The sequence below is a fragment of the Emys orbicularis genome, chromosome 10 (assembly GCF_028017835.1).
Source record: "Emys orbicularis isolate rEmyOrb1 chromosome 10, rEmyOrb1.hap1, whole genome shotgun sequence".
Lineage (NCBI taxonomy): Eukaryota > Metazoa > Chordata > Testudines > Emydidae > Emys > Emys orbicularis.
Window position 1 is genome coordinate 6,291,441 of NC_088692.1, and position 18,563 is coordinate 6,310,003.

An 18,563-nucleotide genomic window follows, 5' to 3' on the forward strand; every position below is an offset into this window, starting at 1 on the left:
GCATAAGCTTTCGTGGGCTACAGCCCACTTCATCGGATGCATGTAGTGGAAAATACAGTAGGAAGATAAATATATACGCAGAGAACATGAAACAATGGGTGTTACCATACACACTGTAAGGAGAGTGATCAGTTAAGGTGAGCTTTTATCAGCAGGAGAGAAAAAGAACTGTTTGTAGTGGTAATGAAAATGGCCCATTTCCAGCAATTGACAAGAAGATATGAGGAACTGTGGGGGGGGGGGGAAATAATTCCCCATTTCCCCATGCTTATCCCCCCCCCACCCTACTACTGCACCCAGTAGTCATGGTGGTTAGCCCCAGTGACTTCAGCAGGATGACTTCAGTAAGTAGCTGCAGCTCAGGGTAATGCACCATGGCGGGTGCTTTTAGAGGATGCCAGATCACTCATAGACACCAGGGAGTGACACTTTGGCCTGGTCTGCACTGGGAGGGGAGGGGCGCGGGAATCGATCTAAGTTACGCAACTTCAGCTACATGAATAACAAATGTGAAAAATCGGGACGGGGGTGGGGGGTAATAGGAGCCTACATAAGAAAAAAAACAAAAATTGGGACTGTCCCTATAAAATTGGGACAGCTGGTCACCCTATCCAGGAGGCACTACCTCCAGCAGGTAAATCACAGCCTTAGCTAGGCAAAAATAACAGGAGTACTTGTGGCACCTTAGAGACTAACAAATTTATTAGAGCATAAGCTTTCGTGGGCTACAACCCACTTCTTAGCTAGGCAGCTTCCTCTGGTGCTGCAACAATCCCACGCTGCAATAGCCTTCTGCTAATCCTGCAGATCATGATGGTGCCCATTGTCTCGCTTAATCCTGAGATAGCCAGGGCACATACTGTCCGGCTAACTGACCCACCTGACAAGCTAGGAACTGCCCCTTTTCAGCCTGCCCACACACTTGTAAGGCCTAGGAGATGAGACACCTCTGTTCTGATTTCTTTCTCTCTTTCTTCCTTAGGATGATGGAATATTCTCTGGATGGGCACAATGTAAGCTTATCTGCCATCCGTACTGTCCGGGTACTCAGGCCTCTACGAGCCATTAACAGGGTCCCAAGTAAGTAAAATCCTTTTTTTCCCAGCGTGATGAACACAAATGTATATGTGATTCAGAACCTGCCTGGGGAAAGTGGCACAGCACCAGGGAGCTAAGCAGGTGTGGCTCCTACTGACGTCCATGCAAATTTGATCCCTCCTGGGTGCTTTGTTTATCCCATTGTCACAAGGTGTCTGACCCCTTAAGAGGAGGTGGGCCTCAGTCCAGCTGTGACCAGCTTAACTCAGCTCCCCAGGTGGGGCGAATGAAGATCATGTGACTTATAAAGGAGAGGTCTGGAGAGCGAGCAGCTGGTAACACTCTAGCTAGGAAGCCCAGGCAAGGCAGAAGCCGAGGGAGCTGTAGCTGGCATGAGGAAGCAGCTGGAGGGAGCAAGACTGGCTCTTGCAGGGAATAACGGGATTGTTTGCATTATAACCCAGCCCTGGGAAGGGGCACTGGGGGCTCCTGGCTCAAGGGGAGAGAGATTGAACTGAACTCTGGAAAGGAAGGCTGAGGGTCCGGCTGGAGCCTATGCTCTGAGACCCTGTGACTGGTCATGGCCCCTCAGTGATGATGGCAGTGTGTGTCAGTGAGATCCTTGCCCCGCTGGTCACTGGGAGGGGCCGTGTCCCTGGCTTTGGGGCTCTGTGATGGGTGAGGAGCTTTGACCAGAGACACCACTGTGGAGACAACAAATTGCTTGGCCACAGTGCTACCGCCATGAAACCCCACTGGGAGTGAATATGGCGTTGCCCTGGTGGTGCTTGAATTAGACACGTTTTCTTTAAGGGGAAGGTTATCGCTGCTGTATTCTGTCCTTGTGAAGGTATGTAGTGATTTTTAGGGCTATGTGGGGGACACACGGTGGAGCCAGATAACTAGGGATTTCGGGTAAGTGGCTGTGTGATGTATTTATATGATCGTAGCACCCAAAGGCCCCTCTCAGAATTGTACCCCGTGAGGCTGGGGGCTGAACTAACACAGGAAGATCCAGTCCCTGCCCTGGAGAGCTGAAGCAAATCTACATGTAGACACCAAAGGCTCTGTCGGTGCCACTTGCATCCCCCACTGCAGAGACCACAGAAGCTGCCGAGTCGTGCAGCTATGAAGGCGTTCCAAGGATCTGGGTCACTCACAGTCATAGCAGTTTTCTGCCGTATGTGGCTTGTCACCTCTGCCTGCCCCCTTTTGGGGTGGTAAAGACTCTGGCTCCTCCCACCCAGTGACCATCCATGGCAATCAAGCAATGTTGTTGCAACACAATTCAGTGAATCCCCCAGAGTCTGAACGGGGGGGGGGGAGAAGGGGGGTTTGTGTTCTTCCTTGTCTGACTGATAGCTGGGCTGAGGCCTCAAGAGTGGGCAAAGCAAAGGCCTAGAATCTCCTGGGCAGAGTACATAGATTGTAAACCGTGCAAAAATATACTCCCCTGCTTCCCTAGGGCAAGTCATATTTTTATGGGTGAGCAAAATATCATTACTTTTAGCATTATCATCAATCCTGGTGAAGGGCAGGGGTGTAGATTTTGTATCTAGGCTGGTAAATGTTCGTATCTTGATTTTAGTAAAGTTTTGGACGCAGTCCCCCATGACATTCTCATAAGCAAAGGAGGGGAATGTGAACTATAGAAATTACTATAAGGTGGGTGCAGAACTGATTGAAAGATGTACTCAGAGCATAGTTATCAATGATTTGCTGTTGAAATGGGAGGGCGTAGCTAGTGGGGTCTGCAGGGGTCAGTCCTGGGTCCAGTCTATTCAGTATTTTCATTGATGACTTCAATAATGGAGTGGAGAGTATGCTTATAAAATTTGTGGATGACGCCACGCTGGGAGGGTTTGCAAGCACTGTAGAGGACAAGACTGGAATTCAAAATGACCTTGACAAATGAAAAAATTAGTCTGAAATCAACAAGATGAAATTCAGTAAAGACAAGTGCAAAGAACAGCACTAGCAAAGGAAAAATCAAATGCACAACTACAACATGTGGAATAACTAGCTAGGTTGTAGTACCACTGAAAAGCATCTGGAGGTTACGAGTGGATCACAAATTGAGTATGAGCCAACTGTGTGATACAGTTGCAAAAAAGGCTAATATCATTCGGGAGTGTATTAACAGGAGTGTTGTATGTAAGAGATAGGAGGTAATTGTCCCGCTCTGTTCAGTACTGGTGAAGCCACAGCTGGAGTACTGTATCTGTTTCTGTGCACCATGCTTTCGAAAAGAGGGGAATAAATTGGAGAGAGCCCAGAGGAGAGCAACAAAAATGATAGAAGGTTTAGAAAACCTGACCTATGAGGAAAGGTTAAAAAAACAGGGCATGTTTAGTCTGGAGAAAAGACTGGGAGGGACCTGATAAGTCTTCAAATATGTTAAGGGCTGTTCTAGAGAGGACTGTGATCAATTGTTCTCCGTGCCCATGAAGGTAGGAGAAATAGTAATGGGCTGATTTACAGAAAGGGAGATTTAGATTAGGTAGCAGGGAAAAGTTTCTGATTAAAAGAGTAGTTAGGCTCTGGGATAGGGGCATCCCCGTCACTGAAGCTTTTTAAGAACAGGCTGGACAAACACCTCTCTGGGATGGTCTAGGTTTATTTGTCCCTGCCTCAGTGCAGGGGGCTGGACTTGGTGAATTCTCAAGGTCCTTTCCAGCCTGATATCTCTGATTCTATGGATATTTTCCAAGACTGTTTTAAACTCTTTGGGGCAGGGAAGATTGTCTCCATTCCTGGCTATAAAGTTCCCAGCACACTGGTATCTCAAGGCAAATCAAAATGTTCCTTTCAGGGGGGAAAAAAACTCAAGGCTAAGAAGATCCCGATTTTGTAGATAGGCTCATTGCTCCTCTCAGATGTATAAGGTCTTGCCATTTCTTTGTGCTCAGGATTAGTGGCACAACAGTCTGTGCTTCTGGTGAAATACCAAAGAGCGTTCATTGCAATGTGGGACAAAATTGGGTTCACCCACTGTAGAAAGTTCAAGTGGTCCCTAAGCCCATTTTCAAGTGGATTCAGCTGTTTGTCACCTAAATCCAATTTGAAAGATGAGCCAACCAGTTGAAATTGTTTCCCCATTGCTACCATCCCTCTTCTGAGTGATCCTTCACTGATATGCTAATTCTATATCCCTTTCATCACTCTTTAACTGAATTCTCTCTTTTTGGAGAGGCAGTGTAATTGTTTGCAAATCCTCAGGTTCCCTCCAGAAATTGCTTTTCCAGCTCCTTTTTAAAAATGCATTTGAATTATATGGCATTATCACTGAGCATCCCACTTAGATTAATTGCCCATAATGTCGGCACAGCTACAGACAGCAAAACAAACTCTCACTAAATTGTTCCGATTCCAATACCTTACATGAGCGGGCAAGAGAACAGATGATGTTTGCCTGCAGGAATATTCTTTGAAGTTTCTCTCGGCTCTTGCAGTTTTTAGACTTTCTTTTTAAAAAAAAAATTCCATGATGGCATTTTGTCAAGTCAGAAAAAACTTTGGAGGGCACACACAAGGAATGAGGGGACTTCAGAGGCTTTGGATTCAGAATTTAATTTTTTTATCACGATTTCTCATCAGGCCAGAAATATCCCAGGGAGTAGCCTTTCTCATGGGTTTTTGGCTCAGTTGTTTCTAGTCCCAGCTGGGAGTGGGAAAAGTGCAGAGTGGAACAAAAATATGAGCTAGTTGGTAAGGGAGTTCTCTGAACTTCTTTGAACCACAAGAAAGGTTCAGGTTTTGGGGTAAAGGTTCAAATTGGTTCTTATTTTTTTCTGCATCCATTGAGCCACCCCTAGCTGCCTTTTGAATTAGAGGGTGTTTTAGGCTGTAATTCAGGAGAGCATTTAAACCTGTGCCTAATTTAACTTGAAGTCAATCGAACTTAGGCACATGCTTAAGTGCTTGGTTGAATTGGGGCCATAAGGACAATCATTTTATTCTAAGAGCTTGTCTGCACGACAGAGCCTTTGCCAGTACAGCTATGCCAGCATAATTATGCGGAGACGCAGCGTATTCTGGCATAGCTACACTACTTCCCCAAACAACATTAGCTGTGCCAGCAAAAGCACTCTTCTGTCGATATAGTTGTGTATACATGGGAGGGGTTATCTGGCATAGTTCTATCAGCTGGGGGGAGATGGTTTTTTTAGCACTCCCAGCTAACAGAGCTATGTTGGCACAACTTTGTATTGTAGACTAAACCTAAGTATAAGTAAATGGGTTTGAACCAACACCCCGTCTCTAAACGCCTCCACAACTTTGGGAAAATACTGATCCGGGTCCAAAGTTTATGGCTCTGCCCCATTTCTCGGCTCTCTGGTTCTGCTTTATGAGTTTGCAACTGAGGCTTTGAAGTGGGATTTTTTGGGCACTTTGTGCCATAATCCCTGTTTTGATTTTTCTTCAGAAGAGGGGTAATAGAAATTCATCTTTTTTTTTTTCATTAATAGACGATGAGATTAAATTCAAAGAGCTAAACCCATGTTTTGAGTTGGTTGGCCTGATGAGCCGCTGGGACAGCCTCCTAGTGTTAATAGCATCTTGAATTAGTGCCAAAGTAGGATTAGTATTCTTAGAAGTATCTCAATTCCTGGAGGGTAGATAAGCACAGACTGTTTCTTGTTTATAAGGCACTAACTCTGTCCCCTTTTGACTTTGGTATTTTTAGTGCTCCAGCCTGATGTCTGATACAATCCAGGATCTGCTCTGAATGGACCGTGATAACCCCCCATTTTTATTTTTTCAGAGCAACTGACGACCTTTATAATAATGATGACTTAGGTTTGTACAGTCAGGCAGCTTTGATCCAGGGGGATTCCAAAGCTTAACACAGAGGGAAATTCACCCCCTGCTGAAACCCTGAATAAGGCGACTCATCCCATAAATCAGTATAACAATTGGCACTAATCAGCCATAGAGACGAAGCCACTCTCCAGCCATAGAACGGAATTGAGCTGTATGAGCAAAGGGGTGGAGAAGGTGGGACAGGAACCTTGCCCTGCGACTGCCCATTCCTGCTCTGTGATTGATGAGGGTCATTGCACAACTTTCCTGAACATAATTCAACCCGCAAAACCCCCTTCCTGTGCCTCCCTGAGATGCAGCATGTTGGCTTCGCCTCATTTGTCTCCGCTTGGAGTATGTTAAAATCAGCCTTGCCAAATTGCCATAAATTGGGGGTTGTGGAGGGAGGGCATAAAATATCTACCTGCCCATCAGAAAAAGGGACTTCCCCTGAGTGAGTGGCGTGGGATAGACCTTTGCAAAGCTGATCTAAATAGAGTAGTGTAGGAATAGCGGTTCTCAGACTTCCCCCTACTGGGACCCAGGGCTGGATTAGGTCAGTCTGGAACATACCAGGCTACAGGACTCCCCTTGCCCACACCCCATACTGTGGTCCCATCCATCCATTAAGGGATGGGGAATATGTTCCTTTCAAGAGAGATGGGGCAGTAACATGGTTCCCCCCCACCCCCAGGGACATATGGTGCTTGGACCCTTCCCTTGGGGCAGCAGGCTCACATCCCCTGCACAGAGGCAGGAGAGCAGTGAGGGGGACCCCCATATTTAACCAGCAGTTGGAGTGCATCTGTTTGGGTGAGTGGACCAGGCCTGCTGTACATGTCTTCTAGCACACACACAGCCCTCTGTTGGAGTAGTGCTGGTCATAGCTTCTGAGTAGAGTTAACACCCCGTTGAGATGTATGGTGCAGTTTTCCCCCTTGCAACTTTTGTTTCAGGCTCTCTGCAGATTCAGGCAGAGGTTACTGTGCCAGTTGCAATGGGGTCACATTTTTCAAGCTTTTCTTTGCAATCATGAAAGGTAGAGACTTACTTAAAAAAAAACTGGATTCTAACAGTCACATGATTCCAGAACCTGGCACAATTTCCCTTTGCCTTGATCCAGCCTTTTTGAGACCTCCCTCCATTACTTTTTCCAAACCAGGTCCCCCTCCCATTTATCACATGGGAAGGCAGGGTGGTCGCAAGAACCCCTGATGTAGGAAATCTAGAGGGAGTGATCTAATAGGAAAGTTTGGTACTGAGATCCATTTTACCTCCCCCTAGATCCTCCAGTTCGGATGGAATAAGAAAGCAGGTAAGAATTCTTTTCTAGCTAGGCTGATCCCAAGGCCCTTTTGGAAAGAAACCCAAGTTGTATGTAGAGCTAGTATCATTTCACAGCATTGCAGCAGTGCCTGTAATTAAAGACAAGTGATGTATAAAGAGAGAGGTGGAGGGATTCATGCACACACAATTTGGGCACCTTTTTTATAGATGCATAGATTCTAAGGCCGGAAGGGCCCATTGTGATCATCTGGTCTGACCTCCTGGATAACACAGAGCATAGGACTTTGCTGAATTAATTCCTTTGTGACCTGGGGCAGATCTTTTAGAAAAACATCCCATCTTGATTTTAAAATGACCGGTGATGGAGAATCCACCACAACCCTTGGTAAGTTGTTCCAGTGGTTAATTACATTCACTGTTAAAAATTTGCCCCTTATTTCCAGTCTGAATTTGTCTAGTTTAACTTCCAGCCATTGGAGCTTGTTACACATTTGCCTGATAGATTGAAGCGCCCTCTATTATCATTTTTTTGTTCCCCACAGGGGTGCTGGAACAACTGGCATAGTGGGGGTGCTGAAAGCCATTGAACCAAACTGTAAGCCCTATATATTATGGAAACCACTTCAAACCAGGGGTTACAGCAGCACCCCCAGCACCTCTAGTTCCAGCACCTATGGTCCTCCATTTATTTAATTTTAAAAAATGAATTAAAAACACCTCCGTTGTACCTGGCTATGCCTGAATTTATCCTTTCTTGTAGGCATAACAAAGGAAGTGTCTCTTGGTTCTGTCTGACAAGCTCTCTGTCTTCACAGTTATATGTGGTTTTCAATAATCATTAAGGGCCCCAAAATTGATGATGAGTTGCCTTGTTTGTTAGCGTCAGAAAGACAGCTTGACCCAAAGCCCACTGACCTCAAAGGGGGTCTTGCTACTGACTTCAGTGGGCTTTGGATCAGGCCCTAAAGGAGTAAATTGAGGAGATACAGAGGAGACGGAGGAGGGGGCGTTCATGGGTCAGTTCAGGGAAGGTGGATGGCTGAATGGGAGAGGATGAGGGCAATGAGAACAGAGACCAACGTGCAAAAGTACAGAAGGGCACAGCTGTGATGGTCCTTGATGACCAGAACAAAAAGCTTGATGTTGATGAGCCAGCGAGGAGGAAGCCAGCGGAGGAATCCAGTGCAAGGAGAGGCGACCTGGTGAAAATGGTGGGGCCGGAAAATGGTCTTGGCAGCTGGTGTTTCAAAGAGACTGGTGGAAGCCAAATTGGGTATTGAGGGCTAACTGCATTGAGAGTTCAGCTTTGCAAGAACAATCGTCAACACAGATTTTAACGGCAGTTATTGCACAGTAGATAGAACTGTCCTCTAATTCCTTCCAACGGGGAACCAAAAGCCTCCAAAGTGGAGATCTGTCAAAAATAGCACAGCAACTTATCCACACGACAACCTTGCACTTTGCCTGGCCCCATCCAATTCTATTACCCCTTCGCTTTCATGTGCAATAAATTCATCCACAAGATATTTTTTCAAAGAAAAGAAAGAAAGGAGGAACCCAGCCAATAAAAACATCATCTGTATTAGAAATTATTCCTTGGAAATGACTGGGAAAAAAGATAATTCCATGATTTATGTTTTTGGCACGGGCTGTAAGGTTTTTAATAGTGGTCACTGTTTTCAAGCTCATTTAGTTGCTGGGTTGTTGTTGTTGTTGTTTTTTAAATATGTGGTTTAAAATGGGCACCACATGTAATGAAATTGAAAAGAAATCATGAGGCTTGTTTTCAGCCTAACTGATGCTAATCCTCTTTTTCCATGCCACACTTGGCATTTTACTAAGAGGGTCCAAAGTGCCTTGCGTAGATAGCTAACAGATGGGATCAATCTCTAGAGCGGTGCCACTAAACAACCAAGTTGTCTGGCAGAGGAACATAGATATTAACCATTTTGGGGGAAAAGAAGGTAAGATGGAGGAAAGAGAATCGGATAAGGGCAAAACTTCTTCCTACCACTGGGAATTACATGAGCCTTTTGCTTTTCCAAAGATAGATTTGTTAGTCAAGTCTGAAGGGCAGTGCTATGGAATGTGTTCCTTGGGTTTAGAATTACTGAGTGCATTGGGAAGGAGAATGCTATGAAATAAAAACTCATTGTGCTCTCAAGTTAGTCTCCTACTGTATTTTAAAAATATATATATTTGTTGTGACATTGCAGCTCCTCAAGCTTGTGCTCTTGAGTGACCTTAGGGAAGCAACACGTTGAATGGTTAACGCACACGACAGAGAGTTGGGGAAGACCGAGTTTTACTCTTAGCTCTTCCACTGACTCATTCAGTGACCTTTGACGAGTTATTTATGCTGTCTGTCCATCCGTTTCTCCATTTGTATAGGGAGTAACATCTACGTCACAAGACATTGTGAGATTAGTTATTACTGCTGAGGTTTATCTTACTGGTAAGGATTCTCTCTTCCTGATCCAGCCACTTTGCACCACTCGGACAGGGTAAAGTGATGGACTCTGGCCCTAACTAGTATAGGTTCCCCTACAGTTCTCTTGCCAACAGTGGAGTTCTCAGATGGTGTAAAGTACCATAGCCATCTGCTACGCTAACCGCCCCCCTACATCCTGCTATGGGGGTGGGAGGACATGCGTTGGGGGTGGTGTGGAGCATGTCTGCACTAGGCTAACTCACAGCTGATAGAAGCTCCCACAAGGACCAGAACCCGTCTGTGTACATTGTTGTAGCCTCCAACCTCTTGTAACTTATGCCAAAAGGCCTGGGATGGTGCAAATGCAGTTGGGGAATTAGGGAGGCGTAACTTGCCCTGCTACTCATCCCCTTCCCCCCGCATCAAGCTTGTCTCCGTATAGGAGAAGAGATGAGCTATTGTTTGTAGCTGATGCTCTCACAGTGCTTTGAGATCCTGGGATGGAATGTGCCATACTGTAGCAGCACATACATCTCTATATGCTGCATATAAATCAGTGCAGCGCCGTTGACTTCAATGCAGCTGCATCGATTTCCACGAGCTGAGGGTCTGGTCCCGTTATGCCAAAAAAGGTGGCACTGCCTGGGCGACATGGGCTGATGTTCTTAGCCCATATGCAGACGAAACTCCCTCTGAAGTCAAAGGACATTGAGCTGCAGCTCTGTGTAATTAAGAACTACTCGGAGATGCATTAGACATGACTTGGGAGTTGGCTGGAAGAAGCAGCAACCTGAAAATTAAGAGGGTAAGAGAGAAAATACATCAGAATTTAAATGCCATTCTCTATCCAAATGGGATAACTAATGGAGGGTAACATCTTGCAGGGGCGGGGAAATTAAGGGAGAAATAGCTCTACACAGACAGGGAGAGCACTTTGCAGAGCAGCCTCTTAACAGGATAAAATGCCCCTGAAGACTGCACTGTCGCCAGCATTATCTGTCAGACCGACTGATGTGCACCACGCAGTAATCACGCGCCATGTTTTCTGTCGGAATGTTCAGTGCCTAAAGCTCTTTCCTTTTTTGGAACTTAGCACTGTTGGGGTTTTTTTAGTTCTCCTTTTCTTTCTCTCAAAGCTACAATTATCAGCTGTTCAAATTATGGTTGGTTGGCTTTGCAAAGACTCATTTAACCTTTATTGAACCACTAATTTGCATGTCATTATTCCTCAGGATGGGTTTTTTTTCTTGCTTTAACTTAAACTTGGAAGTCACCCTGACCTCTAACTACAAAGCACAGAGCGAAGGCAGAGTTTGACCCTTCATTTCTGAGCATCTCAGGTTTGACGGGTAAGCCCCATCCATAAGTCCTTGACCAGTACAGTTAGGTTTAGAAGACTACGTTTTTTAATGGTGAATGTCAATCAACCTCGATATCACCATACACACACAAGCTGATGAAAAAGTATTCTAATCCAGAATAATCGAAATTTACAGATAGGCAAAGTAAGGAAAATGCCGCTTGAAAACTACTTAGAGTTGATTTAGGGACATTTAGTTTGTGCATTTTGACAAGTGATGTTGACAATTTGTGTTGTAACAGTTATAAAGCTTTACCTTTTTTTTGAATTTCAACATCTACTGTCATTGAACAATTATTGTCTAACCCACACACCCAGCCCATAATTTCCTGCAACTGTGAAAATTTAATTGGATAAAAACCAGGAAAACATGCTTAAAAATAAACAGCGATATTATCAGTCGAAATCATAAAAAAACCTTAAAATCTAATTCTGCCAAGCCTAAGAATATTAGAGAGACAAGGTGGGTGAGGTAATTTCTTTGATTGGACCAACTTCTGTTGGTGAGAGAGACAAGCTTTTGAGCTTACACTGAGCTCTTCTTCAGGTCTGTATAAGCGCAAAAACTAGTCTCTTTCGGAAGCTGGTCCAATAAAAGAGATTACATTAACCACCTTGTCTCTCTAATATCTTGAGACTAACCTGGTTACAACAAGGTTGCAAAGCCTACGTATAGTCAAGGAAACCATGCTAGCAACAGTCATTTTTAAACATGGTTCCTTCCACGGGGCCAAGAAGGACAAACCCCTTAATGGTACTAGTTTGCCATGGCTTCTTTAGGTGACAGGCTCAGTGTTATTAGGGAAGCTTTGTGCATCAATGTGTAAATGAACGGTCATCACACACATACGCTTAGCGTGGGACCGTCAGACAGCACCAAACTCCATGCATTAGGAGAACTAGGCCTTGAAGAAGTATATACGCCTCTACCCCGATATAACGTGACCCGATATAACACAAATTCAGATATAACGCGGTAAAGCAGTGCTCCAGGGGGGCAGGGCTGTGCACTCCGGCAGATCAAAGCAAGTTCAATATAACGCGGTTTCACCTATAATGCGGTAAGATTTTTTGGCTCCCGAGGATAGCATTATATCGGGGTAGAGGTGTATTATGACTGAGGTTTCTTTCCCTCTCCCTGCTGGACTGCTGCACCGTTTCCACAGAGCAGTCTTTCCCCTAATTGATTCTGCTCCAGTTGTCAGTCTCTGGCTCACCAGCTTCCTCTGCAATATTACCAGGGCAGTGGGAGGAATAAACAGCAGGAGGAGAAAAGCTCACTTGCTGCTTTTTTACTTCCATTTACTGAAGCTATGGTACCATGAGACACCGTCATGGTGTCCAGAGGGTTTCTCTGCTGTCTGGCGCTCCAGCACAGCTGACATGACATTTCCCCTGCTTTGGGGTTGTGGATTGGTTTGCATGGACGCCGGTTCACTGTCTGGCCCTATTTCATCAGGTGAGGAATAAATGGTATTAGTAAGAGGTAGCAATTTTACAATTGTCCATGCTCTTTGCAGAATTCTAAACCATATCCAAGTAGGGATGGGTTCCGTCACTCACCCCCCCCCCAAATGCAGCCACCTCTAGGGTGGGACACATCAGCCACTAAAATGACACCAGCAATATCATACAACAATTTAGTGCAGGAAATGGGGAAGAACCTTGTATTCAGATTAGATTGCCAACTCTTTGGGGCGCAGTCTAGATCTTAATGCTACTTGTACTGTCAAGTACCAAGCCCATTTCTGGATGTCATAAATATATAATTACTACTACACCTCTACCCCGATAGAACGCGACCCGATATAACACGAATTTGGATATAACGCGGTAAAGCAGCGGGGAGCCCCGGACCCTTTAAAGCGCCACCCGAGCCCCGCTGCTTTACCACGTTATATCCGAATCATGTGGAGCCCCAGGCCCTTTAAATCCCCACCCAAGCCCGGCTGCCGGAGCTCCAGTGGTGATTTAAAGGGCCCGGGGCTCCCCGCAGCGGCTGGAGCACCGGGCCCTTTAAATCACCGCCAGAGAAGCCGGTCCAGCCCGGCACGGCGTACCGGCTCTTGCCGGTACGCCCTACTGGACTGAATCCGATATAACGCGGTCTCACCTATCTCAGGCGGTGAGATTTTTTGGCTCCCGAGGACCGCGTTATATCGGGGTAGAGGTGTAATAATGATTCATTTCAAGAGAATTCATTTTCATTTTAGGCAGGCAAAATATAATAACCCATACTGGTATTTGGCCCCAAAGCAGGTCGCATACCCCTAATTTTGTGAAAAACAACAGGAGTAGCCCAGTATTTCCCCCTAGCTGCCTTATCTGGGTATTTAAGAATAACAATTCTATTTAACTACCTTAGGAACGGATATCCCCTCCCCCACCCCGTTACCAAGGCATCTGAGTGCATCACAGTCTTTACTGAATTTATCCTCCCAACTCCCCTGTGAGGTCAGGCAGGTCTCTTATCTGCATTTGACAGATGGAGAACGGAGACACAGAGAGACTAAGGGCTTGTCCCCGCTGCAGTGTTCGCTCCAGGTATAACTCAAGTGCTGCCCCAACCTGACTCTCATCCACACACAAAAGTGTTGAGCTCGAGTTCAGTGGTGCTTTAAACGCCAGCGGGCCGGCCTGGCAGGATGTGGGTTGAGGGTAGCGTGGCATTTGAGCTAGTGATGCAGTGGGGACTCCAGCTGCTCTGGGCTGCTCATACAACCAGCCTGCGCAGCTCAGGGATTGTGTTGTCCTCGTTCGACCCAGGCTAGGTCAAGAGGAGTCAACTCGAGTTGACGCTTGCAGTGAAGGCAAGCCCTCAGTGACTTGCCCTAGGGCACACAGGATGACTCTGATGAAATGAGGTCTCCCACTTCCAGGGCTAGTGCCCTAACTTAGTGACCCGTGTCTGGGAGATCTTCCAAAGGACTTTCCTATTGCCATGGCTACTAGAAAAGAATTATAGTCTAACTACGGCTAACCAGTCATAGGAAGTGTGGTGTAGAAGTGGTGATAGGTTCTTTATGCTGTACAGCAGTCCGGTTAATCCCCTCTGTCTCCACGATTCACAGGCACGCTCTTGACATCCGCCTGCTTTCTTCCTTTTCCCGTCCTTGTAAATTGCATTGAAATCCTGGTTTGCCCCTTGGAGGACTCTACGGATCTGTCCTTTTACTTCTGGAACAGTTAGTGCCTTTTGAAAATGCTCGATATGGACGTCCCAGAATCCCCACCTCCAGCCTCCTAATAGTTCAATACCAATCAGCCAAAGGGATTACAGTGCTGTTTCCCTGAGGCAGCCAGACAATCAGTCAGGCATTGTGAAAGGACTGGCAGTCTGACAGCAGCACAGTCTGACAGCACTTGAGAGCACTCCGGGAGAACGGTGGTGGGCATGAGGGGCTTAAAGTGTTGTCAGCAAAGCTCCTGTATCGTTCAGGTAATGTTCACCCATCTTGTTCATAGTTTGCACCCTCTGGGATCTTCATGTTCCCGCCATTTTTCTCTCCTATCACATAAATATTGCACAGAAACTAAAGTTTCCTCTGGCTGCGAAGAGCAGGTTTTGACACATCCATTGGCACCAGTGATGAAATCTTGGGCCCATTGTAAAGAACTGACATAGTGTGTATATCAGAGTGATGTCACCCTCTGGGGGCTGGTTCAGAAAGAGGATAAAAGACCTACTGCTACCATCAAGTAGGGAGGTTCTTCTTTAGCTTCAGTGGCAGAGGTCTGTGTTTTGGAGTAGAAGGGACAGATTTCTAGCCCTGCTCCCTACATGAGTGTGATTGTTGTCTGTAGGCCAAGAATTTGTTACACCGCAGCTGGGGCACTGACAGGTTGTGGATATTATTAAAATGCTTCTGCCCAGATGAATTTTGGGTAGGAAAGGATTCCTCAGGGCATCGGGTGAGTTACTTGTTGGCATGTGATGATTTCCCAGAAGGTAGTTTTTGAATAGAAGATGATGCTGGCAGGTGAGCTGAAGAGTAGGGACATTTCTTTAGAAAGTTTATTGAGCCCGTAGTCCATCAGAGAGGCACAGCCTTTGGCCTCACACATCCTCCTGCCCTGCAGGGTGAATTCCATTGAATAACACTGCGTTCCTGAGTCGGGAGGGGGAACTCCCAGCCTGTAAGATGCAGCTTCAGTGGAGATGAGCCTTGGCAGCCCAGATTTTTAAAACTTTAAGTCTTGATTCAGCCACACCCAGAGCATGCTGGGAAGCCGCCTCGCAAGCATCCAATTCCATGATTTATATGCAGTCCCGAGATGTAGAGTCTGTCTTTTATCCTACTCTCCTCATTTCCGTTGACTTCACCGACTCGTGCAGGGAGTGCCCCTTCCCCGCCCTGCAGTACTGATCTTGGACTTGGGTCCATCTTCCATTGAAAAGGGAATACACTGCAGAAGATAACTTCACTTCGTTTGCCACCGTACACACTATGGGTACGTCTATACTTACCTCCGGGTCCGGCGGTAAGCAATCGATCTTCTGGGATCAATCCCGGAAGTGCTCGCCGTTGACGCCGGTACTCCTGCTCCGCGAGAGGAGTACGCGGAGTCGACGGGGGAGCCTGCCTGCCGCGTCTGGACCCGTGGTAAGTTCGAACTAAGGTACTTCGACTTCAGCTACGTTATTAACGTAGCTGAAGTTGCATATCTTAGTTCGAAGTGGGGGGTTAGTGTGGACCGGGCCTTAGAAGCTGCGAGCTTGCTTCTGAAGCTGCAGAAGTGATGAGAAAGCTTCTCCTAAATGTGTGGAGCTCATCATAACACCTGCTCCTGTGTCTAGCTGTGTCCTGCTCAAAGGGCTCACATAACCTGTTTTCTCCTTCTCCCCACAGGTATGCGAATACTCGTTACCCTGCTGTTAGATACTCTGCCTATGTTAGGCAACGTCCTTCTCTTGTGCTTCTTTGTCTTTTTCATCTTTGGGATTGTCGGCGTGCAGCTCTGGGCAGGGCTGCTCAGAAACAGGTGTTTCGTAGACAGCAACTTTGCAATGTAAGTACAGCGGAAAACTCACTGTTTCGTCTTTTCTCTCTCCAGCTACAGGAGAAACGTGTCTATGTATCTAGCTAGCAGGGTTAGCATAAGTTGTGGCTTCCATACCAATATCTCCTCCTTCGCCCTGCCCCAGGCAGGAAAAGGAAGGTTGCCCCATTAGGAATAGGTGTGGCTAGCCGAACTGAACTGAACCGGTCCATTTGTTCAGTTCTCCTCCCAGGATTTAGCCCTGTGTCTGTTCCTCAGCTGCTGTAAACTGGCGTTGTGTCACTGAAGTCAACTAGAGCAGTGCTTCTCAAAGCCGGTCCGCCGCTTGTTCAGGGAAAGCCCCTGGCGGTCCGGGCCGGTTTGTTTACCTGCCGTGTCCACAGGTTCAGCCGATCGTGGCTCCCACTGGCCGCGGTTCGCCGCTCCAGGCCAATGGGGGCTGCAGGAAGCGGCACAGGCCGAGGGATATGATGGCCGCCCTTCCCGCAGACCCCATTGGCCTGGGAGGGCAAACCGCAGCAAGTGGGAACCACGATCGGCTGAACCTGCGGACGCGGCAGGTAAACAAACCGGCCCGGCCCGCCAGGAGCTTTCCCTGAACAAGTGGCGGCCCGCTTTGAGAAGCACCGAACTAGAGCAGGGCAAAAAAATTTCAACAACAGATTTTATTTTTTTTTCATTGAAAATGCATTTTTCATTGCTCTGAAACTATTTGCAAAACTTGGGTTGAATTCAACCAACAGTTTCGCCCAGGAACAAAACGATTTTTTTTTTTTTTTTTCAAAAAACCTCAGATCATTTTGTTTTGACCATTGTAAATGTCTCATTTTGACTTTTATGGTTCACAATGGCATTTTGAATTCAAATTTGACTATTTTAAAAAGAAAAAAAAGGTGGAAGAGACCCCAAAATAGCAAATCGCAATGAAGAAGTCAAAACAAAATTGATCGTTGTCTGAAACTTTTCGGTTGACTCTAAATGAATCAAAAAACCATTCTATTTCTGTCTGAGCTGACCCAAAATATTTTGATCCATTAGCAGTGAGTTTTTTTCGAGATGTTTGATTCGATGAAAAAATTGGTTTTGGTTCAAATCGAACTGGATTTTTTCCCTTGGTTTTTCAGATTGGTCCCAAACAATGTCAATATGAGTGCTACCAATAGCAGTATTATTAACCTCAAGCACTGAAAAATCATGAGTCACCCCCCCCCCCATCATGAAATTGGCCTAAAAATCACGAGATTTAAAATAATAAGTATACATTTGGGATTTTTTTTTAATATTTGCCTTCTGGTTTCTGCACCTTTAGAGTTCACGTTTCCAAGCTTTTTTTTTTTTTTTTACAAGCACAGGAGACAGGCTCTTACATTTTATTTTAATGAAAGCTGAGATTCACCACTCCGGGAGCTGAAGGTTTAAGATAAACATCAAATCGTGCGAGACTCCAGAGTTGGCAACACTGCAATAGCAAATGCAGAAATGTCAGAGGGGTGTGTTTGTGTGCGTGTGTGTGTTCTGAAACATGTGTTGCAGTTTATTCCTGGTGGGAAGTGCTGGTTACCCTGCTAGGCTGTCTGACTCTGAATCACATAGGGCCATTTTCCCTGTAAAGCATGTGATGACGATGTGTGTTCTGTTTCTTTAAAACTCCCATCAGGAATCCAGCCAGGAGGGGCTGGACCCAGAAGGATCTAGGTAGCAGTTCTGCAGTGAAAGAGAGGCATAGTAGTTTGAAGGATAAAAGTATTCTCCTTTTTCTTTCATCTAGCTCATTGTTCAGTGCTAGATAAAAGCTACTTCTGAGATGCTTTACCATTGTCACATGCCAATGTCATCTATAGCATCACAGGTTCCTTCCGCCTCACTGGTTCCCCAAGTTTCTCTCCTGATCGGAGCAATTAAGCTTTAGCCTGAAGTGTGCTTGTGTAGGGTGCTTGTTCGGCATCCTGATTGACTCTAGGATGCTAGCACTTGTTCTGGTGGGTTGGCTTCAAGAATATCCCAAACACAAACTAAAGAAACCCAGTCAATTCCTTGAAAATGATAATTGCAGGTATCCTTCCCAATATGTGACACATTCCCCCTCGACTCCTGCCAGGAGTTGTGCTGCATGTAGGTCATTTTCCCTAGATGGGCAATAAGGCCTCCGTTTTGTCCTATGTCCTGGATGACACAATAATTTCAGTCTTCTGAATGAACCCATTCTTTGGACAGATATCTTGACTATTAAACGCATTTTGGTAAACTCCACTAATTTTTAGCCCCCTCTCCCCCAGAATGAGTAAACCCTTGTGCTCCATGAGGAAAGAGAGGGGGAGGGGAAGTGCAGATTGTTGGGATAGGGCCTCCCAAAACAAGCCTCTGTGTTGCCCCAAAACACGAAAGCTAGAGGTGATTCCAGTCAGGCCTTAATCACATATTATCATATTTTACTAAAGGGCTCAGAAGATGCTTTAATGCGAATGCACAGGCACCCTGGGATGAGTATCTGCTCAGGCACTGGTAGCATTCTGGGTAGTTTTGGAGAATGCCCTGGTGGAACCCTATGAATAGACCAAAATCGGACCCTGCTCTCTTCACATAGAGAGTGCAAAAGCAATTCGCTGTGGGATTAGCTCTGTGGAAAATATACATTTTCTGTGC

General features: G+C 46.0%; 1 protein-coding gene across 1 annotated transcript in view; it reads left to right on the plus strand.

Annotated features, from left to right (window-relative positions):
- Positions 1–18,563, plus strand: part of CACNA1H (calcium voltage-gated channel subunit alpha1 H) — a 457,818-nt gene that overhangs the window by 259,511 nt on the left and 179,744 nt on the right. Inside the window, exons 4-5 of the mRNA XM_065412515.1 lie at positions 983–1,080; positions 15,770–15,929. Coding sequence (XP_065268587.1) covers positions 983–1,080; positions 15,770–15,929 — 258 coding nt within the window. The remainder of the gene's footprint in view (positions 1–982; positions 1,081–15,769; positions 15,930–18,563) is intronic.